The 23438-nt window shown below is 40.6% G+C and overlaps 1 protein-coding gene across 4 annotated transcripts in view; it reads right to left on the bottom strand.

Moving 5' to 3' along the window:
• Positions 1–23438, bottom strand: part of DNAH5 (dynein axonemal heavy chain 5) — a 277211-nt gene that overhangs the window by 229579 nt on the left and 24194 nt on the right. For 2 of the 4 annotated variants that reach the window (XM_047730538.1, XM_047730537.1), the window contains exon 2: positions 7385–7517. The exons of 1 other annotated variant lie outside the window; for it this stretch is intronic. In XM_047730538.1, the coding sequence (XP_047586494.1) occupies positions 7385–7517 (133 nt within the window). Of the gene's footprint in view, positions 1–634; positions 759–7384; positions 7518–23438 lie in introns of those variants that run through there. One more of the 4 variants, XM_047730539.1, reaches the window with a different exon arrangement.

Raw genomic sequence — 23438 nt, forward strand, 5'->3', positions numbered from 1 at the left:
TCAGGAAGCTTGGGTTAATGTCGAGAACAGAGTCCTAGAGCAACCTCCACTTTCTCCCGACATCGACTGGCAGCAGCGAAGAGATTCCAAATCCCCCTCTGCATTTGCATAATAAAAACTGCTGAGCTGAGCCCTTTGCCAGGGAAGCTCATCCTTCAATGTGATTCCAAAGGCACAGCCTTGCATCTCTCACGGCCTCATTTCCAGCCCTACAGAAAAGGGGGGAATGATTCCAAAGAGCCTAGAAGACTTGCTGCCCAGAATCGGCCTTAACCAGCTACAATTACCAACAAACCTTCCAGGTGTGAAAGAATGCAAAGTCACCAACGTGCCCTGAAGGTGTTTTTCCCCTCAGAGGAGCATCGGCCCCAAAGAAGTAGCGGGCATCCCTACAAGTAGTTACCGTTGGGGCTGCAACGTGCACGAGAGCCGAAAGACACAGTCCCCTTTTTTTTGTATTTGAAATGTCACCCTGTAGCATTATGAACTATCCAAAAACTAGTAAACAAACCCGTTTCTCACAAATTCATGGGAACATGACTTTGAATTGTTTTTAGGTATTCCCCTCCTCCCTGGGGCGCAAAATATGATCCTCCGAGACCCCCTTGCAAGTCTATGGACCACCGCTCCTTACCGATAAAATGCGGGTGACGCTCTGCTTCCAGAGCTGTCTCCTGCCTATCCGAAACATCACCGAGGTCTGTTCAGGGCACGCAGGGGCCAGAGCTCTTCCTGAAGGATGCTCTAACTCGGGGAGGCCTACTCCTCGTCCAACAGGCTTTAGAGCACAAGCTTCTCTGAAGGACCAGAAATTCAGCCTCCCATTTCCACTCTGCATGTACCGCTCGCCGTACGCACAGAATAAAAATTCCGAGCACACCTCTACTAGTCAAGGTCTCCTTCTAGAGTCTCTCCCCTGGGGCCTCCCCTCGGTTCCAAAGCCTGTGTTGTTAGGGAGATACTGTTGACAGCCGTGCAGGTTGACCGTGACTCTCAGGTGTTTATAAGCCAATCAAAGCATCTTAACTGCTCGGTTACAACACTCCTAAGGTTCTAGACGCTGCCTAACAGTAAGCTTGGAGTCAATAGAGGTATTTGAATAATTTCTTTGAACAGTGAGAAACTTTAAACCGTATCAAAATACAAAGCAGAGAACGCCACTCTGAATAAATTGCTCAAGTCAAGAAATTCAGGAGTAGTTCGCCTCAACAACTTTGAGTGCACGATTAACTGCCAGTGTTGTGACTAATTGTGACTAATTGTCAGATAGGCTAATTGTGACCCAAAGGAGCCATTTTCTCTCCATAAAGATCCAAAGCCTCTTTCATATGCAAATAGCAAATGATGTCCATAAATTACTTTTGTTCACCCAGTTGCACATACAAATAAACCAAGGTAATTTATTCTGTGTGACTAAACATCTTGATCATCCTTACTGGGAGGACAGGGATGGGAAACCACAGTCGGCGTGATTTGAGAGATCCAACATGGATGGTTTCTGTCATCGACAAGAATACAAGACAGGACGCTTAAGGTGAGGCATGTTAAATCTAGGATTTAGACCCTGGAGTTCAAGTCTCAGGAACTCAGATCCCAAGGACAATCAGGAAATAGGGGACTCGTCCTGCTAATACTCCGCTAACTAACCTTATAAGACTAACAGGAAAGCAAAGATGCTAATTTGGCTTTAAAAACACCTACTGCTAATTTGGAGGCTGGTTTGGTACTTGAACTTGGGAGATTGACCTCGTCAACATCAACACCAGCCACTAGGAAGTAGTCTCCACATGTAGGGTTAACACAAGAGACAGCACTCAAGCCTGAAGATTGGTAACAAAAAACTAGAGCATAAGAAGTTAGAGTTTGTTTATGGGACATTTTTAAAATCAACCTCTGGGTATTGGTGAGTGTCTATTCCCTGTTCTACTCGTGAATGAAATGGTATCCAGACTACGAGTCATTCTCCTCTGCGTGGTGTTAGAAGGTCACCAGCAAATAACAGCATTTTCCCATCCCCCTTGCTCAGCATCTTAGTCCAAGAATCCTCAGTCAACGTGTGACCTCTGGCCAGAGGTCGCACTTCCTTATATGTCTGCTTACCTTACATTAGGTACATTACATGGCACTTCCCTAATGGGATGTCAGGCTCCATCCTCATTCCAGCAGCCCATTTACAACAGTAACTCTTCGGGGAGAGTTACTTTCTGGAAAAATTTCCACACATGGCTGATGGCATTCATTTTGTGTTTGGCAGGCGTAACCAGGGCTCTCTCGAGGCTTCATGGTAAACTGCAAAGTCTTCCAACCTCTGTGGCTGAATTCCAATCCCCTTGGGCACGGCAGAGACAGGTGTCTTAAGGGCTTCCCTCCAATGAAGGAGGCTCCCTGAGAATTGTCATTAGCAGCACAAACAAGGCAAAGCACCAGCCTGAATCTCCATCTGACCATCTGCCCCTTCACTGCTGGCCTGAAATAAAATTGATTTCTGGAGAAGAGTTACCCAGCATTACTTGGAGAGAGATGCAAGGGTTTCCGTATGAGTAGTTTCCGCGAGGCAGCAGTGGGCAAGACTCCTCCTACAGGAATTCCTAGGCACGGTCTCTCCAGCCCTAGCTGGGTGGACAAGGCACTCTTACCAGGCTGAGAAGACCGGCTATAAACAGATCTCAAATCAGACATAATGAGAAAATGAGAGTGGACAGTGGGCCTCACAGAGGCAGGAGACTTCCTCCAGAAATCCAAATACCTTCAGGCAAGGTTTAAAGTTCCACTTTCAGGGTGCCTGGGTCTCAGTCATGAAGCGGCTGCCTTCGGCTCAGGTCAGGATCTTAGAGCCCTGGGATTGAGCCCCACATCGGGCTCCCTGCTGGGTGGGGAGCCTGCTTCTCCCTCCCCGACTCCCCCTGCTTGTGTTCCCTCTCTCGCTGTGTCTCTCTCTGTCAAATAAATAAATAAAATCTTTAAATAAATAAATAAAATAAAGTTCCACTTCCTTTCATTTATAAGTCCATTCCACTCCACAGAGATCTGCGATCCTTTATACGGGGCCAGACAACTATACTACACACGAAGCATAGTGCAGCTAATTAAAACACACTTAATCAAACAGCAAAAAATTAATTGTGACGTGCGTAATCTTATGGAACAAAGAGAAAGATAAAATCCTGCCAATTAAGCTTAAACACAGCCTCAATTTTAAGATGCACTCTGAAATTGCACATATTAAAATGTGAAACATGAACATCTCAGAATCAATGAAAAACCATCAGTCCTGCCTTCGCTGAGGGAAGATAGCAAACAAATAACGTAATGATAAACCCATAATGATAAATAAGACATAATTATAAATTGTGAAAAGTGCCTTAGAAAAAGCAAAGACGGTGCAAGCTTCAGCGGGATCTGTATTCTGAATTATGACCATGTTGTGCTTAAATTCCTGAACTCTCCATCCCTGAGTTATGGAGAGTCACCTACCGTGGGTTTTGCGGCTTTGTGTGTACAACCTATGCTGTGCGGTGACATAGGACAGTCCAAGCATTGAGGTCAGACAGACCTGGATTTAAGCCCCAGCTCTGTCCTCTTCCAGAAAGAGGACATCAAAGCTTTTGTTTCCCAAGCTGTAAAACAGGAAATAAACCCACCTGCCCAAGAAACGTGTGATGATTTAATTCTACATAAACTGCCTGGATCCTCACCGGCACCTCATGGATGAAAAATATAACTATATTCTTTAATTGCAAAAAGGCTAGAGCTACAATTAGTGATAACATCAAGATAGGGGAGAAATTCACAAGGAATTGAACGTAACCCACAGCGCTACTTGAAAAATTTGGTCTTGATTTCCGAGTCGCTCCTAAGACAAGAATGGATCCAAGTTTTATCAGTTACCATCTACATATTTTTCGCAGATTTCCATCCCTAGGAGTGTGTTACCAAGGTCAGCAGAACGAAATGCATTCATCAGTTTAACTGTCTTGTAAACAATGACACATTTAAGAAGGGCAGATGCGTTCAGTGGGATGAGAAAGTGCCGTATTTTACCCATCCTGAGTTGCGCCTTTGGTGCACTTTTTATTGTATGGAAACTGGGTGCGTCTGGTAGGCAGCCTTGTAACTGCCGTTGATCGACCACCATCATGACAGAGTTGTCATTACCAGAGTTTGTGCCAACGGCTGTCACTCTGGGTGGCGTGACGGGGCCACAGCAGCACCTCGATGCGAATAAACCACTGGAGACACATTTGAAGAAGGAATGCATGTCCTGGCTCTTTTCTGAAAATCTTCCACTGACACCTTCTGGGAAGATCAAGAAACACCAGCATCCCAACTTACAGAATGAGCAACCATGGAGGGAAAGAATCCCAGAAGAGTCACACCCTGAATGGGAAGAAGTTTTAGAAATTTCTTCGCCAATTCATTCCCCTTATTTTTGTATGGATGCACAAGAGACATATATGGCTTTCTGATCCGTGTTTAAGTAAGAGAACTTTTTCAATTAAATTAAAATTCCAGAAAAGCAATGCATCTTAGTTTAATTGACAGCTGTTTTCCCATCTTACTGGTGAATGAAACAGTGATATGTCTTGTATCTGATGTTGACTTAAATCAGATGAAAAACAATTTCATGCTACCTAGTGATCAAAGAAAACCTCTTGAAGGGACACTTGGGTGGCTCTGCCGTTAAGCGTCTGCCTTCGGCTCAGGTCGTGATCGCAGGATCCTGGAATCCAGCCCCCCATTGCAGCAGGCCTGCTTCTCCCTCTCCTACTCCCCCTGCTTGTGCTCCCTCTCTCGCTCTGTCTCTCTCTGTCAAATAAATAAATAAAATTCTAAAAAAAAAATTTAAAAAGGAAAGAAAAACTCTTGAAGAAGATAAGATTTAAGTCAAGCCTGGTGGAAGGGTGAAATTCAAATTGAAAGAGGTAGGGCCTAACATGTGGAAAATATCACGAACAAAGCACAGAGGTCAGAACTCAAAAGAGAGCCTGTCCTGTGTTACAGTTGTGAGGAAACATGACTGATTCATCTCTGACAGGTATGTGGAGGCTGAACCGTGGGTGTCAACCTCAGGGGGCTGGCCTGGCCCTAGCAGGCCTTAGGGAGTCACTGAAGAGTGTGTTGGTTAAAGCCCTATTTAGGAAGGTTATGCTAGAGCTGTATGTAGGAATGACTGAGATGGCAGAAGACTGAAGTCAGCACGTTGGGCATGAGGAAATTCAGGATTTAACAGAGGGGCAGAAGCAAGGGGTCACCCAAGTTACTCAAAAAGCAAAAAGCCCAGCTAAATAAAAAGAGGCAAGTCCTCTTGTCCCAGCCTCCATGTTGCTACCCCCGAGATATTTCTCATAGAAATCCTGTCTGAAGAAGAAATGGGAAAAGACAAACGGAACTTGACAGTCGGTGATGGTTTGAAGACCCAGGTGTCAAAGATGGGTTCTATTTTGTCAAGCATGGGTGGAGGGAAGAATCATAATAACTCTAACAGAAATGGGGAAATCTAGAGAAAGAACATTTTGGAGACTAGATGACTAAAAAAATGTAACAAAGTTCTCATTCTTTACTTTTCTTATGGTTCTTTTCATCTTCAAAAACACGAACTCTGTATCTGCAAGAGGAAACCATCAATACTTTTTTTCTTGATTCTATCATAATTTTAAAAATCATAGTAGAAGAAAAAAACTCTTTATAAAAAGAAACTAAAAATATATTCATTGGATAATCATTTGAGCTGCCTCCCCTCAAAGATAAATGATCTTAAAAGTTTCAAAGGAAGTGGTATGCGTTGTTGGGTTTTGCCCCCTTTTCCATGGCTTGAAATTGTACAGCAAAACCTAAGAAAGATGCATAGGTTTACTGAAAGCCTCATCTGCCAAAGTTCAAAAGAGAGGAAGGGAGGAAAAAATCCCAGAGGAGGATTCAGAAAGCTGACCCATTTAGAGTCAGGCACACGCTAAAAGGAACATCCGGGTTCTGGAGGCAGAGCCTGGAGGAGGGAGGCTCTGACTGAGTGTCCCTTCCTTATGTCGTTCCATACAGAGCCTCTCAAGGCAAAAGTGTAAGAATTAGGAACTTTTGGGACCAGAAGATATGGATATATTTTGGATATCCTTTGGATATGCCAAAGAAAAGAGAATCTCAGGAACTTCCTTGTGCCTTTTCTTGTCTTTTCCTTGCTGACACTTCCACTTCGCTCCTTAGGACTAGCGTTGTCCTGGCTTTGGGAAGCCACACTTCTGATCGCGACTCCCACATGGGCGACACTGATAAACCAGCAGCCACACCAGCCGGAGTTTCCCCATGAACAACATGAGGTAGGTGGCCAGACGGTCTTGCAGGCTCCAGCTAGCTCCAAACAAAATGCATGGCCTAAGTGAGTGATCTCTGTCCCTGGGACCTCATGCACAGAGCACGCTTCAAGTTACTGGAATGTTATCTTAGTATGAATTCTTCATGTACAATCTTGTAACAATGTCGTACAAAACACTGGAAAAATTCTGTTATCACCGGAATCGTATGAAATGAGTTTGATCACTTTAACACTGCAGTGCTAAGACATTTTGATATTATTGTTTTCCCCGTAGGAATTTTTTTCTGTTCTAGATGTCCAAAGCTTGAACAAATGATGCTCCCTGGGCCATGATACTAGTTCCTTGTGTATAAATGCTGCAGTGTTTTGAAAAAAATTCTTCTCCCAAACCTAAACGTAAGGCTCAGGAACTCTGAATGGACAGATGGAAATCGAGTTTTAGGTGCATATCATGGAGTTCCTTATAGTAAGTCCTTCTAACATTGGGCTTTTGGGTTGGCTGCTTAGCATGGTTATAATTGTTCATATTGAGCCTTTCTAGACCATATTGCCTAGCTCAGTTACATCAGTCAGTCCTTGTTTGGGACCAAAACTTCAGCATCATATCACATACAACTGAGAAAAATAACACTTCTTTAATCAGACTCTGTTTATGGTTATAATCTAAATGATAATCAACAGCTTGAGAATGATCCTTAATGACTTGTTTTTTCAGAAATTCAGGGTCCAAGCAAATAGAAGACCAGTATTAATTACAGAGATGCGAAGAGAACCCTTACTAATGTGATAATTCTGGCTTTGTGAAAACAGTAGACACAGATGATATTTACTGTTATGTTACCTTTCAGTTGCTATGGTCCGGCATAGACGTCCAAAGGCATGAAGGCATGATCAGTTTTCCAGATATAAAACAACAAAAACTCTAACTCAGGGCCCCAGTTTTTTGGTTCTGATTTAGTATGTATTTAGGAGGAAATTGTATTTTATTACATAAGTCACTGCCCATACCAAGATCTGATCTCTAGCATCGAAGATATCTAGGAGCAATAAATAATACTGAGAAATTCCTCAACTCACATCCGCCTGCTCCTGCTGACTCCACCAACAGACACATACAATTCTGCGGGAGTCCATGACTACAGCCGCAGAAATGAGGCCCCAGGGCCCAGGTCTCACTGGGGGGTCATTTTGAGGATATCTGCTATTTGTGCTTATTTTGGTTCAATAGGGAAAGAGAATGTAGAGAGTTAGGTTCACCAGCAAACATAAAAAACCTCATTTAACACTGCACTCAGTCCCCCTTTGGCTTTTCTCTTGTGCCAAAATATTGTAACATGGTAACCTCAAAATCCTGTTCCTTTTCTATAGAAATGTTTACGAGAAAAGTGAATCCAATGTCATTCAGTGTAAAATCAAGTCCTGATATTAGAAATTATTCATTGATTGACTCTAGAGGCAACGAAGAATAACTCCAGCCCGGGATCTCAACCATCCTCCTATCGGAAGCGTGTTAATAACTACCATGCAGAGGAACTCCCCAACTGATGATAGCTTTACTTTGCAAACCCATTTACTCTGATTTTTATCATAAATATAAACCCATGAAAATAACCAAGACATATTTATAAATATGCTAACCAAAGGTTAGCAGTCACAACCATACCAAGGAGTCTGGCAGTAACATGACATGCACTGACTTGTAAGACTGAAAAGCTTTGACTCCAAGAACGTGATCAAATACAGAAAATCCACGCAACTGAAACCAAGCAGTCATTTCTGGAAAGAATGTTTTGCCCCTCTTTGAAAAGCTTAAGGATAAACTTGGGGAGACATCAAAGGAAGATTTTCCAGCCAGAGCCAAGAATGATTTGATCACCTTGGAAAGAGAACAGTCGGCAGATCAGAGTTCCAACGGGAAACTGAGATGTTTTGTTTCTGGTCACCCCAGACCACTGCTGCCAGCTCCTAGAGACCAGCAAAGGATCTGTCTTGTCGCAACTGGATCTGTGGGTCTCCACACTGTTTCATTCAGTGAAGGAAGAACAGTCCATTTATAACCTCACCCAGGAGCTAATTAGGTCTTCCATAGTTACAAATTAGTTACTCTGCTATCAACAAAGCAAAATGTATATTGCCAAGGAAAACAAAAATAACCCAACGTATTCACCTGTTACTATATTCTACATCTCATCATTCTTAAAGATCACAACATAATTTATAATAAAGATCATTACTACCTATAGATTTCACAAGGCAAATTTCAAACACTGGTGTTTCTTTCCACATCAAAAATACTAAAATATCATTTCAGAGAATAAAAATAAAGTCTATTACTGCATATGTAAAGAATAAATTGGTTTTTATTGCTTGGTTTTATTGCTAACAAAACTCTGCAGACCAAACGTTCTTTCAAAGCTTCTGTAAGGATGAGCCTCAGTGTTTACTTCTTATCAAAACCAGCACAACTTTCCTAACAGCAGAGATAAAAGGACCCAATTAATATTAACATATATATACATTTCTTATCATAAGTATATTTAACAATGCTTCATAATGCAACATCTAGTTTTTGCTTCTTAAAGAACTGCCAGTTTCCTGATTTTCTATTATTAACTCTTCCACTGAAAACTGTCAACGTCCAGGTCTTGCACTTTCAAGTATCCAAATGAACTGGTATAGTTAATTATATAAATCAATTTCCACAGATTGAAGTGAATTAGATTATCATGGGGATATAAATATACCAGGTATGAAAACACAAAGGCCAGGATAAGACAAGATTTTTTAAAACATAGCCCTTACCTGGTGATTTAGTATTTGACATGAAATTAATCTGAACAATTACTTTCTTGGGATTATTTTAACTTTCAAATATTATACCATCAAAAATGTGGGAAGTTTCCTGTTTCAAAAAGAACCAAAGGTAACAAAGAAAGACCCTAAGGATCAAATCTTGTGGTATAATTCCTTTTCTAGGTGGGAAGGATATTAATTCTATATTTTAGGTGTGATTTAAGAAGAAGTGTTAAGTATTTTGAGGAAATGTTTTAGTATAGCTCATTAATTTCACCAAAGCCCACCGCCATTATATTTATTGAGCTTCTCTGATATGCCCAGCACAACGTTATTCAAATATAAGATACGAAGACTTTATAATCTAGCAAAAGAGATAAAACCATCATTAGTCAACAAAAAAGTACTAAACTATAAGGACCTATCAAGGCACATAATAATCCAGGTGGTTATATAAAGCATGAGCCAACGCAATTAAAATATACCCTTAATATGCAACAAGATTTAAAACTTAAAACACTTTTCATAAAACTCGGTTTTGAAATTACTTTAAACCACTTTTAAAAATTTTGGACCAGGGTGCCTGGGTGGTTCAGTGGGTTAAGCCTCTGCCTTCAGCTCAGGTCATGATCTCAGGGTCCTGGGATCGAGTCCCGCATCGGGCTCTCTGCTCAGCAGGGAGCCTGCTTCCCTCTCTCTCTCTCTGCCTGCCTCTCTGTCTACTTGTGATCTCTCTCTCTCTTTCTCTCTCTGTCAAATAAATAAATAAAGTCTTTAAAAAAAAAATAACTTCAGGGCGCCTAGGTGGCTCAGTGGGTTAAGCCGCTGCCTTCAGCTCAGGTCATGGTCTCGGGGTCCTGGGATCGAGTCCCACATCGGGCTCTCTGCTCAGCAAGAAGCCTGCTTCCCTCTCTCTCTCTCTCTCTGCCTGCCTCTCCGTCTACTTGTGATCTCTCTCTGTCAAATAAATAAATAAAATCTTTTAAAAAAATAAATAAAATTAAAAAAAAATAACTTCAGACCAATAGCACACACAAAAATAAAGGGAAATATTAAGAAGCTGAATAAAGTCTCTATAACCTAAGAAAAAAAGGGGAAATATGTTCCCGAGGGAAGTGTCCTGAAAGTGAGCTACAGCAGGACAGGAACAAAATGCTTCCTCTCTGATTTTTTACTTTTTTCCTTCCCCTTTCCCAAAGTAAATGGTAAACATTTGAATCTGCTGCAATGGAACATTCTAGAGTAGTGTCTCCCTGTTCCCTGCGAACCACCCCACAGCACTGTATCACTGCTACTTCCTGAACCAGCGGGGACATTCCACCTTCTACTTCCTGGTCACCCTCATTCTCCCAGAACCTCCCCAGGGGCTTCAGTCTCCCTCCTTCCTTATGGAAAAGCCTAAAGGAAATTCATCTCCCAACCAAATCTCACACAACCTCCTTCACATCACCAGTCTCCCTGCCATTCAGAGCATCATTTTGAAACAAAGGAGGACCAAACCATCAACCCTGAGGCTAAGGCCAAGGGAGCCCAGCATGATGGGGGGTGGGGAGGTGGTTCTCCGCCAAGCAGTGGAAGGAAACAAACGGGAGTATCCCGTTGCTTATCACATAATAATAACAATTGGGGAAAAACAGAAGTTGAAGGTGTTAATTCACTGAGTGATCTAGAGCAATGGGAGAAAATCTATTCCTTTTCTAATCCAGGAAATACACAAAGCTCAAAACAGCAGTCTCCTAAGAGAAAATGTTAAGGTAATTACCACGAAAAGAACGATAGCTGAAGGCAATTTTTCTCCAAACTGTTATCCCCATTTGGGAATTACATTCCTCTCTCTCTCTCTCTCTTTTTAAAGAAAATTAATGAAATGGAAAACATTTTTAAATCACAGCAGTTTGTTCTGTGGAAAGTTTTCCAAATGGTAAGCATTTGCCTTAGAGTTCATTTTTCCCTAATTAGTTCTATCCAACTCTTGTACAGATTAAAGCTTGTGAACCTCAGTTCAAAACTCTTATTTAAATATTAAAATTTTATTAAAATATACAGGAAAAGGCGAGACCTATATTTATTCTAATATACGGGGGAAGAAAGGTCCTTGCCAAGAGCCTGCAACATTGGAAAAAAAAAGCCTCAAGCTGCCTCCTGCCCTTCCCTGCAAACACCTGCTGGGACAAGGACTCTACTGGTCACCCACTCCTGCCAAGGGGGTACAAGTGTCTCAGAACACACTCCCCTCCTTCTGTGCAGGACAAATTCCCATGCACGTGAAAAGAATCTATTCCCAAGTCCTTTCCTCTGTGAAGTCTCAGAAGAACCTTCTCTGAAATTCTACTGCTCATTCCTTAAATCGAATCATTTTCATCCTGAATAATGACATTTTAGAAATATAATTTGTACTAGGATTTTTTTCAACAATACCTTTGAATAACTGGATTAGCACAGCATCTGACACATAAAAGATACAGATAGATAGATAGATAGATATCCCAAAGGATCATTCTTTAAACCACTTATTCTATAACAAACCAAAATAATGTTTTTTGTTAAATAATACTTCTATTTCTTAATCTTCTTGAAGGTTTCCTTTTTCACACTATTTTTGTTCTCATTTTTGGTGTTGGTTTTCTTTTTTAATTTGTTGGTAACAGTGATCATGGAGTCGGGGGTGTGCGGTACAAGGAATCACTGGTGAGAGTGAAAGGCAAATTCCAACCCCTACTACACATGTCACCTTGTCTGGTCTGTGCCATTAATTGAATAGAGGATGTACACTTGCTTGTTCTGAATTTCCATTTTCCTCTATTAGCCTAGACTGAAGCATGAGGGATACACCATGATCAACTTCCACATTTTTTTCTTGCATTGGAATAACAAGCCGGTGCTCTTCTTCATTATCATTTTACTGAGTGATTATCAGATGGGATAGAATTGCAAACTGGAATTTTGTGAACTGAATTATTCATATGAATGAATTTCAGTATACAGAGCAGCCGCTTACCATCGCTCTTAGCGATCAGCTAAGGTTGACAAACATTTCCTTACAGGGGACTATTGTTGCAATATTATTTGTAGTGTGGGATGTCAAAATGGCAAAGCTCTACTATTAATAATGGATCTCCAGACTCATGGAGGGAGCACTGGGTCTGCAATCAACAGGCTTAGGTTTATCTGGCTTTTCTCTTTCCTTTTTAAAAAGAAATCCTCAGAATTCCAGTTACAAGACTTGGAGCACGTCAATCTTATGCCCTATAAAATCTTACGTCTGGAGGTTAATAAAATGAGATTAATCCGGAGATACTACATGTTGAGTTCTTTCCTTTTTTCCTTTCAAACACAATACGTTAAATGATGCTGGTCTCCTCTATGGAAGAGGGTTCTGGAAGCAGCTTACTACAGATGGAGGTTAGCTGCCATCCAGTGGCTGGAAACAGAACTCACTCGCCAGAAGAGCGAAAGAAGCTTAAAGTTGACCCGTGTCTCGTGACCACAAGGTACCAGTAACTTACATTTACCATCCCATATTCACAAAAAAACAAGATGGGGAAATTGTCAAATGCTTTAAAAGGAGAGAAGCCAAAGTCTCCTCTTCTCTAATTCTAAGCCATAAGAAACTTATCTTTACTCATTTCCCTTTCAAAAATCCCCAATTTAGAAACCTCACCTACCTGTATCATATGAATGAAACTAAATGATGAAATAATTATAAAAGATAAAATAGACCTGACTACATGAAAGATGGCATATCAGAGACAAAAAAAATTTATATCAATTTCTAAAGAAGAAAAACATGAAATATATCCATATAGTGATCCCAAGCCTGATAGTTTCACAGCAAATTCACTTTGAATGATTTTGATCAATTTCTGTTATGTAAAATATAATATCATTCTCTCACTTACTCCTTAATTTACTCTAATATGAACAATTCTAATATGAACTACTTTTAATAGCTTTGGATTATTTTATTATTAAAATAGTGCACATTTATTGTGGAAAATATAAGAAAGCGAAAGTAAAACATAAGAAAGTAAAAATAAATATCAATAAAACCTGAGCACTATTAACATATATTCTGCCAGTCTGTTTTCTATGAGAAATGTCCCACCTCTCCCATTCTCTTAAAAAAATTAATTCAAAAATATGTATCTATATGTATTTTTTAAAATTTTTTAAAATTTTTCATTAAGTTATTAGAAAAAAGTATTCCCTGAAAGTTATACACTTTGGTTCTCATGAGAAATATATTTATCTTTGCCTACATGATAGGTGGGAAATGATAAGACACTGTAACCTCACTGCTAATATAACTTGCAAATCTTTAGCAATAATAAGGCTGAACAAAATATTTATTAGACATTTGGTGGGGGGAGGGACTGTATATATGTGAATTTCCAGTTCTATCTCTTCCTATTTTTCTCCTGGTAATTTTCTTTCTGTTGATTTGTAATTGCTCTTTCTAAGACTGGATAAAGATACAGCACACATACAGAAAATGAATAGCAGCTTCATTGCTATCATATAAAGTAGAATTAAAGACTTGGACCAAGACAGACACTTCATTTTTTTTTTTAAAGATTTTTATTTATTTGACAGACAGAGATCACAAGTAGGCAGAGAGGCAGGCAGAGAGAGAGGAAGGGAAGCAGGCTTCCCGCTGAGCAGAGAGGCGGATGTGGGGCTCGATCCCAGGACTCCAGGATCATGACCTGAGCTGAAGGCAGAGGCTTTAACCCACTGAGCCACCCAGGTGCCCTGACACTTCATTTTTATAAAAGGTATAATCCGCTGTAAGTATATAGTATCTATGTGTTAAAAAAAAAAAAAAAGCTAACCAATAAACAAAGAAACAGTATTGACATAAAATAAGCAAAGTCTGTTAGAAAAAGAGGCAACATTAACAGAAAAACAATAATAAAAGGATGTTCTAAACAATGTGTTAATAGAAATATATTAAAATTTACAGTCCCCAAATAATACTATTCCCCCATAGTGCCATAGATGGTTAACGAAACTAGTTAGATCAACGAAACCTTAATACATTGTAAAGAACAAAAGTCACACAAGTCATAATCTCTTACAATAATGTTACATATTGCAAATTAATCACAAAGGAATTGTATGTCCCTTGACTAAGAAAAATTTTGGAGCACTTGGCTGACTCAGCCAACAGAGCTTGCAACTCTTGATCTCAGGGCTGCAAGTTTGAGCGTCATGCTGGGTGTAGACATTACTTAAAAATCAAAAAATCTTTTTAAAAAACCAGTTTAGAGAAATCTCTTGTAAATTACTACTGGATCCTTGCAGAACTCCAAACTGCAAATAACAAGCCATTATTGTTGTAATTGTAAGTGGGAATATAATAAATCCCACTAAAGACTCAAGAGGACTGATAAACATGAAAATTGAGAGGGACATATGTGGATTCACTTCCAGGGTCCTGAGAAAGGCAAGTAGAGAGTGTTGGGAGAGGGGGGGCCCCTAGTCAACCTGAGTTGGCCAAACCACCCCTAGGGGTTCTGACCCTTGAGGCTTTGAGTGCAAGTCTCTCAGGACCAGCTCAGCACCCAAGACGAGTCCTGGAGCACCCCAAGTGCGTGAGAGAAGGGATGGCACACAAAGATGGGTCCAGGGCAGAGAAGACAGGTGGGAACTGGAGGTGGCGCGACCATCTAAGATCTCCTCATTCATCCCTTACCTGGTTCCCAGGACCTCCCTCTGGAATTCTAGATGTGTTCCATCAAGGTTCTTCATTACCCTCTCCAAGAAATGCATCCCAGATCTGGACTCAAGCCATACCTCGCTTGAGTATGAGGCTCAGAGTAGAATAGAAAACAAGCGCCCACATGAAGAATCACCATCGGAAAGGTAAAGGGACTTGTACGAAGCCTGAAGAAAGAGTGCCTCCCTGTTCACACACAGTGTTGTAAGTCCGCTCTTAAAGTTGCTTCTCTCATTCTTTCTACTAATCCTTGACTCTCAACTTTGCTTGCCATCTGACTCACAACATACCTCCTCCAGGGAGGATGCCCTGATTGACATCTCCTGACCCTGAGTGTTCTTCTACATAGAAGTCAATCCTTAGAACTTTCACTATTTGTTTATATTATATTGTTATCTATTTATGTATTTGTTTTGAATTCAAACCAGGTGCCAATGTACAGATACTTTTATGAAAAGACAAGCATCAGAATTACTGTGTGTAAACTGGGTTTCAGAAATCAAATTATATTTTCCCATTTATATTTCATAATTTTGGTTTTACACAGAAAAAAGTGACTAAAAGAAATAATGAAAAATTGTTTTGATCTCCTAGAAAACACTAAGTATCTATAATATATTCAATATGTTCAGATTTTAATATTTTAGAATTTTTAAGGCTTTTTTAATTGTAAGAACAGAAGAGCATTTTTTAAAAGATTTTATTTATTTATTTGAGAAAGAGGGCACATGCACAGGAGAGGGGTAGAAGGAGAGAATCTTCAAGCAGACTTCCTCCTGAGCACAAAGCATGACACTAGGTTGATCCTATGACCCAAGAGATCATGACCTGAGCCAAAACCAAGAGTCAGAACTCAACCGACTAAGCCACCCAGTTGCCCAAAGAATAGAAAAACACTTATAAACACAGGTATTAAAGAAAAACTGCAATGGACACTTGTTGGAAAGGGCAAAGCAGATGTTATTCAAGCTACTACAGCACAGAAGAGAGACTTCTGTATAGAACAGGGCCTAACTCCTAATACAGCCTGGGCAGCTGGGGATCTATAGCCAACAGGCAGGGCTCAATGAGTAGAAAATTACTAAGAGGAACTTAATTAGAAATCAAGGGTAGGTACAGTGTCTCAGAAGGATTCTTATAAAACCTGGGCTTGGCAAGCCCAAGGACAAAGCAAGTCAACAAGAGGGCTCAGAAGCCTGATGGACGAACATCTGGTCAAGGAAGGAGTCCCTGTCACAGGTATGGGAGTTTAAGAATAAAAAAGCAAATGAAAAACTGTCTCAGTAGTTGCTCAGCCAGCCTCACAGCGAGAGGCTTCTAGGGGTGCATCCATCTTCAGCGGTCAGGCTGTGGGAGCAGGGAACATTCTCCACACCCAAGTGTTCTGCCATGTTGATGACTCAGCAAACATTTCCCTCTCTTTCTGTTTCTAAAGTTCTGTTGCCACCAGAACTCCTGGTTGGAAACAACTAGAATCAACTCTAGACAACTGGATAGTAATCATAAAACATAATGTATTATTTTTTTAAAAAGACCAATTCCTAAAAATGGGAAATAAATTGAAAAAGAAGTGGCTCTATGTCTCAAGTTAGTGGCTTAACCACAAACAGAAGAATTTTTTTTTTTTTAGATTTTATTTATTTATTTGACAGAGAGAGAGACAGCAAGGGAGGGAACACAAGCAGGGGGAGCGGGAGAGGGAGAAGCAGGCTCCCTGCTCAACAGGGAGCCTGATCCAGAGCTCGATCCCAGCACCCTGGGATCACGACCTGAGTGGAAGGCATGTGCTTAATGACTGAGCCACCCAGGTGCCTCAAACAGAAGAATTATTTTAAGCAACTCAAAACGCAGTAAAGTTTTTTGCGTATCTGAGGCATATCCTAAAGACTGAAAAAAAAGGGCAAGTTCTTTTCAGCAATCATATTGTTGGTAATAATGGGATTATTATTTTTAATATGTAATGAATAGTATATGTCTTACCATATAGTAGAATAAACCAAATAATTGGCTAATATCGCTGGGAACTAGAATCTTCAGTATAAAATAAAAGGGATACAAACATAAAAATCAAATAAGTAAAAACTGATTAATTTTGAATTAAAAATACCATCATGAACTCATGAAGTATTTTTCTCTTTTAAAAAGTCTGGGGCATCGCTTCTCAGCCTTTTAGCTAAGATCAAGTGTAAAAAGTCTAGGGCACTTGATCTCAGGGTTTTGAGTTCAAGCTCCACACTGGATGTAGAGATTACTTAAAAATAAAATAGTTTTAACAATATTTTCTATTTTCCTTGCTCTATCCAATGAAATGGAAATAAACTATGATCAGCTCAGTAGCAGTGAACACCCTTAGCACTCAGATTACAATGTCTAACCATCTCCCATGAAATAGAACCAGAGCTCCTTAAGGAAGTCACTAATTCCTAGAGTAGGGCAGGAAATGTACAAGATGGTCATGACACATCTTCATACCAGAAGGCAAGAAAGCAGTCAAAGACAAGTGGGATCATACCAAAGGACACAGGAGCCAACCTGAAGTGACTTTCATGGACCAAAGAGAAAATGTAAGCAACAAAAACAAAATGTCTGCAATAGATTTAAACAAAAAAATACATAAGATCCATGATTTCATGCTGATACTTAAAAAACAGAACAAAAAACATTTTAGTCACTTCTGGTGGTTGCAATGGGCACCAACCTACTTTGAAAACTGATAAAGGGGGAAAAAATCATTGTTCCTGCTTTCCCAGAGCAAACTGCATTTCACAGCCATCAAACAGTTTATGAGAGTTGTTTTTAGAGAAGAATTCTAGCTTTATTTTTATTTTTTTTTTTAAGTAGGCTGTACACCCAGCATGGAACCCAAAGTGACCTCATCAGAGGTTGTGAGTTCCAGGAGCCCCTGGAGAGATCTTATTTAATCATTATGGCAAATTATCACTGAAAACAATTTAATACTTTGTGGGATTTTTTTTTTCAGTCTTTTTTTTTTATAAAGATTTTTATTTGTTTATTTCACAGACAGGTCACAAGTAGGCAGAGAGGCAGGCAGAGAGAGAGAGAGAGGAGGAGGCAGGCTCCCTACTGAACAGAGAGCCCAATGCAGGACTCGATCCCAGGACGCTGGGATCATGACCTGAGCCAAAGGCAAAGGCTTTAACCACTGAGCCACCCAGGCGCCCTTTTTTTTTTTTTTTCCAGTCTTTAAGATATATCTTAGATATGCACAAATACTTTACTGCATTTGGAGTTGCTTAAAATAATTCTTCTGTTTATGGTTAAAGCCAAAAACTATGGTTAAAGCCACTAACCTAGACATAGTTAGAGACCCTTCTTTTTCAATTTATTTCCCATTTTTAGGAATTGCTTTTTAAAAAATTGATACTACTTTTTTTTTTTTAATGTTCAAATCAATAGGGCATGGAGAGGCATTTAGGTGGCTCATTTGGTTGAGTGGCTGATTTCATGTCAGGTCATGATTCATTTCAGGTCATGATCTCAGCGTGGAGAGACAGAGCCCCACGTTTTCCTAGGAGCTGGTGACCATCGGTGGAGTGGACCAACCCTCTGGAGTCCACAGGAGGGAGCAAATGGCAAGCATCCAAGAGGCAGAAGTGTAGGGACATGGAGGGTCTTGCTCACACACACTCACAAAGAGAGCAGATGGCAGCCCCTAGCTCTGTGCCAGGCATTAGTCCTTAAATTGCTGGAAAATTGAAGAAGTTCAAGGATTCCGAGTGAGGAGACATGGTGGCCATGGCAACAATGGGGCCCTCGGGGATTCTGAGGCAGGGGTTACTTACTTACGAAATGAAGGTACTCAGCCTTCCAATAATTAGTATGGCTATACCTGCACGTGCTCGCTCATCTCCACCTTACATAAAATTCTGGTTTGCTTACCGAAGTGGATATTGAAAACTGGCTCATTCAGTACCAATGCCAATCCACTTCTAGTATTTGTTTGCTGAATTTTTGTTGGGCTTTTCATATTTACTTTTTATTGAAATATATTTGACCTGTAATATTGAGTAAATTGAAGGTATATAACATGTTGATTTGATATATCTATATATGGTAATGATTGCCATTATAACAAAATTTGCACCTCTATCACATTAGATGATAATCGTTTCTTTTTAGTGTTTGGGATATTTTCAGTTTCTTAGCTAGTTTAGTGATTACAATATAGTATATTAGTTGACATTCACTATCCTGCGCATTAGATCTCTAGGGCTTATTTACCACTCTTTGAAAATCTGTACATTTTTTTTAAGATTTTATTTATTTACTTGACAGAAATCACAAGTAGGCAGAGAGGCAGGCAGAGAGAGAGAGGAAAAAGCAGACCCCCCGCTAAGCAGAGAGCCCAACTCGGGGCTCGATCCCAGGACCCCAGGATCATGACCTGAGCCGAAGGCAGAGGCTTTAACCCACTGAGCCACCCAGGCGCCCCAAGTCTGTACCTTTAAACAATGTCTGTCCCATCCCCCAACCCCAATCCCTAGTAACCATTTCACTTTTCATTTCTATGACTTTGAATTTTTTTTTTAGATCCCATCCCACAAGTGATATCATACAGTATTTGTTTTTCTCTGTCTGACTCCTCATTTAGTATAATGTCTTCAAGATCCATCCATGTTCTTGCAAATACCAGGACTTGCTTCTTTCTCAAGCTGAATAATATTCCGTTGTGTGTGTATATGTGTGTGTGTGTGTGTGTGTGTGTGTGTGTGTGTGTGTGTCGTATCTTCTTGCTTTTCGCATTGTAGTAACCTGAAAGCTAAATACTGCATTCCGCAGAACCACTCTGCAGCTCTCTTCCAGCCAGAGGTCCATATGGAATGTAGGCTCTTCCATTCAGACAAACTTGTGGGAGATCTTAGACAGACTAAGCTTCTGGGCAAGGTAGGGTGTGGGACATCCCTTTTGCTAGTGCAAATTAAGGCCAAGGTAGTAGATTCTGGAGCCAGACTCAGGGTAGTGGCTCACTAATTAGGGAGAAGTCATTTCCCACAGTGGCCCAGGTCTATAGTATGATTTTAGAAGATCAGCCTAGGTTTGTTTCATTCAAAATTTCTAATGATTCAGTCTGGTAGTTGTTCCTCTAAAAGAGTGCATCACACTTCAAACAACTAAAGTGAATACTGATATCTATAACTGAGAACAACAGCCACGTAAATGGTACCAGAAGTAAACTCGGAGAACAGCTCCTCACAGGAACTGGAATCTGAGCTTGGCTTGTATCCAGTTGCCTTCAGACACTGGGACACTGACAGTCACGGCCCATGGGGGCAAATCAGTTGCTTAAGCTGAAATTTTTTTTTTAATTTTTATTTTTTATAAACATATATTTTTATCCCCAGGGGTACAGGTCTGTGAATCGCCAGGTTTACACATTTCACAGCACTCACCATAGCACATAACCTCCCCAATGTCCATAACCCCACCCCCCTCTCCCAACCCCCCTCCCCCCATCAACCCTCTGTTTTGTGAGATTAAGAGTCACTTATGGTTTGTCTCCCTCCCAATCCCATCTTGTTTCATTTACTCTTCTCCTACCTTCTTAATCCCCCATGTTTCATCTCCTCTCCCTCATATCAGGGAGATCATATGATAGTTGTCTTTCTCTGATTGACTTATTCCGCTAAGCATGATACCCTCTAGTTCCATCCACGTCACAAATGGCAAGATTTCATTTCTTTTGATGGCTGCATAGTATTCCATTGTGTATATATACCACATCTTCTTTATCCATTCATCTGTTGATGGACATCTAGGTTCCTTCCAGAGTTTGGCTATTGTAGACATTGCTGCTATAAACATTCGGGTACACGTGCCCCTTCGGATCACTATGTTTGTATCTTTAGGGTAAATACCCAGTAGTGCAATTGCTGGGTCATAGGGTAGTTCTATTTTCAACAGTTTGAGGAACCTACACGCTTTTTTCCAGAGTGGTTGCACCAGCTTGCATTCCCACCAACAGTGTAGGAGGGTTCCCCTTTCTCCGCATCCTCGCCAGCATCTGTCATTTCCTAACTTGTTAATTTTAGCCATTCTGACTGGTGTGAGGTGGTATCTAATTGTGGTTTTGATTTATAGTTCCCTGATGCCAAGTGATGTGGAGCACTTTTTCATGTGTCTGTTGGCCATCTGGATGTCTTCTTTGCAGAAATGTCTGTTCATGTCTTCTGCCCATTTCTTGATTGGATTATTTGTTCTTTGGGTGTTGAGTTTGCTAAGTTCTTTATAGATTTTGGACACTAGCCCTTTATCTGATATGTCGTTTGCAAGCTGTCATTTTTCATTGCCTGGAATGAAGTTGACATTGAACGCCCCTGGATTTAGAAGCCCCAAGGCCACCTGCAATTGCCAATTATGGGGAACATGAAGAATGCAGATCTGCCAGTAGCAGCCACCAAGCAATGCGATAGTGCATGGGGGAAAGGAGAGTCCCAAACATTTGGAAATCACTGGATCCAGCTCTGAGCTGGCAAAGCATGCGGTGTGGGCCACCAGTTAAATGGGGGAGCATTGAGTTAGTGATAAATGATGTTTGAAATGTATCTATCACACAGTGACCCAGCAGATACATAAGCTCATTCTGTAACCCAGTAGACAGGTGAACACATCCACACATCCTGTGGTCACTTCCACAATGCCTAAGTGTATAATCACAAGAGATAACCTTGGCAAATGGCAGAATTCCACATTTTTCCAGGTACAGATTCTCCTGGAACAATCTCTTCCTATGAAAACAGAAAGCAGGGCCACCATCAAAGATATGACAGATGCAGGTGGCAATCCCTACCACAAGTCCTTTAAAATTGCCTCTTCTACTAGGACCTATCTCAAGACTGAAGAGCTCAGGGCTCTAGTCTTGCTACTATTGATATTCTAGGCTGGATAAGCCTTATGCTATGGAATTCATAGCAGCATCGGTGCCCTCTAGCCACTAGATGCCACTAGGACAGCCTCCCCACTTGGGACCATGTCTCCAAACATTGTCAAATGTCCTCTGGGGAGCAAAACTGCTCTTGGGAGAGAAGCACTGAGATGATGTGAAAGAAGCTTCATCAGGGATTGACTCCAATTACAGCTGCTTTTCCAAATGGGATTTCTTGAACTAGAAAGAAACACAATTCTTGTTGAGCCTCTTTGGATTGGGAGGCAGTATGTCCCATATTGGGGTATACTGTTCCTGCCATGTACTCAATAGCGTCTAAGACTTCCAGCTTCGAATGGCCTGGGTCAAGACCCAGCTCCAGCTGGTGCAAACCTTTCTGAACATCTAACCTAGCTTGAAGTTTCTGGGGAAGATGGGATGCTACATGGAACCCAGAGAAAAAATCATAACATATTGCCTATTTTGGAAATAACTCATTTTTGAAACAGCTCCTGGCTTGCTACTAGGTCTGACAGAAACACATAGTATCCATGGTACCTGAAATTGCCATTATGAATCCACTGTTTTCTGATCCTTCAGGTCACAAATTCAGACTTACATAATGAAGGTCAACCAGATCCTGAAGGCACAGGTAAATTCTGTGAGCAGGAAGCTCACATTCACAGTGAACCTACACCTGTGAACAGTTACTTCTCTCTCAACCCACACCTGGCACCTCTTGGGAGGCAGGTCACTTTTGTCCCTCCTCCCGTGCATTGTGCAATGCTTCTGGTTTGACCCAACTCCTAGAACCTAAAAGATGGACTCTTACAAGATCATCTTTTCCAAACTTCCTAATAGGACAGATTAGGTAACTCATGCCTGGAAGTTTAGTCCTTTCCCCAAAATGATAAAGGCAGGTGGTGACTGGCTAGGGCAAGAACTTAGGGCTCCTTACTCATGGTCTTTCTGCATATCTGAAGGTAAAGATTTGGTCTAAGTTTCCTGAATAAGAAGGGATTCTGCATCCTGCTTCAGCCCCTTCCTTGACACTTGTCATACCCAGAGAAAGAAAACTTATCAGTCTGTTGCATTTCACAACATTGTTATACTTCTGCAAAAATAGAGGAAGCTTTGACTATATAACCCAAAACTTTCCCATCAGTTCTTCTCTGCTTCTTGTCTCTATCCCTAGATAGTTTACTTAGCCTCTCAGAGCTTATAGGAATCCTTTCTCAAGTCTAGGGCAATCATAAGCACACTTTGTCCTAGACTTGCTAAAAAACTGACATAAGGGAATACATTAGAATTGTGAAAATAATTCTTTCTGCAGGAAATTAAGGATAAGCCCATACTCCATGAAGCATAATAACATTCACATTATAGGGTTCTCAAAACAAGAAAAGACAGAAAGGAGGCAGAAAATTTATTTGGAGAAATAATGACTGAAAAATTTCCTAATCTGGGGAAGGAAACATATATCCAGATCCAGGAGGCACAGTGATCTCCCCCAAAAGTCAACCCAAAGAGGTCCACACCAAGACACATAGTAATTAAAATGACAAAAAGTAGTGATAAATAAAAAATTTTTGAAGCACCAAGAGAAAAGAAGACTGTTACATACAAAGGAAACCCTATGAGGTTATCAGCAGATTTTTCAGCAGAAATTTTCAGATCAAATTTCCCCCCAAGATTCAGAAATTCACATGTTTCCTGCAGGTTTATATAGGATTTAC

Source organism: Lutra lutra, chromosome 5 (assembly GCF_902655055.1).
Source record: "Lutra lutra chromosome 5, mLutLut1.2, whole genome shotgun sequence".
Taxonomy (NCBI): domain Eukaryota; kingdom Metazoa; phylum Chordata; class Mammalia; order Carnivora; family Mustelidae; genus Lutra; species Lutra lutra.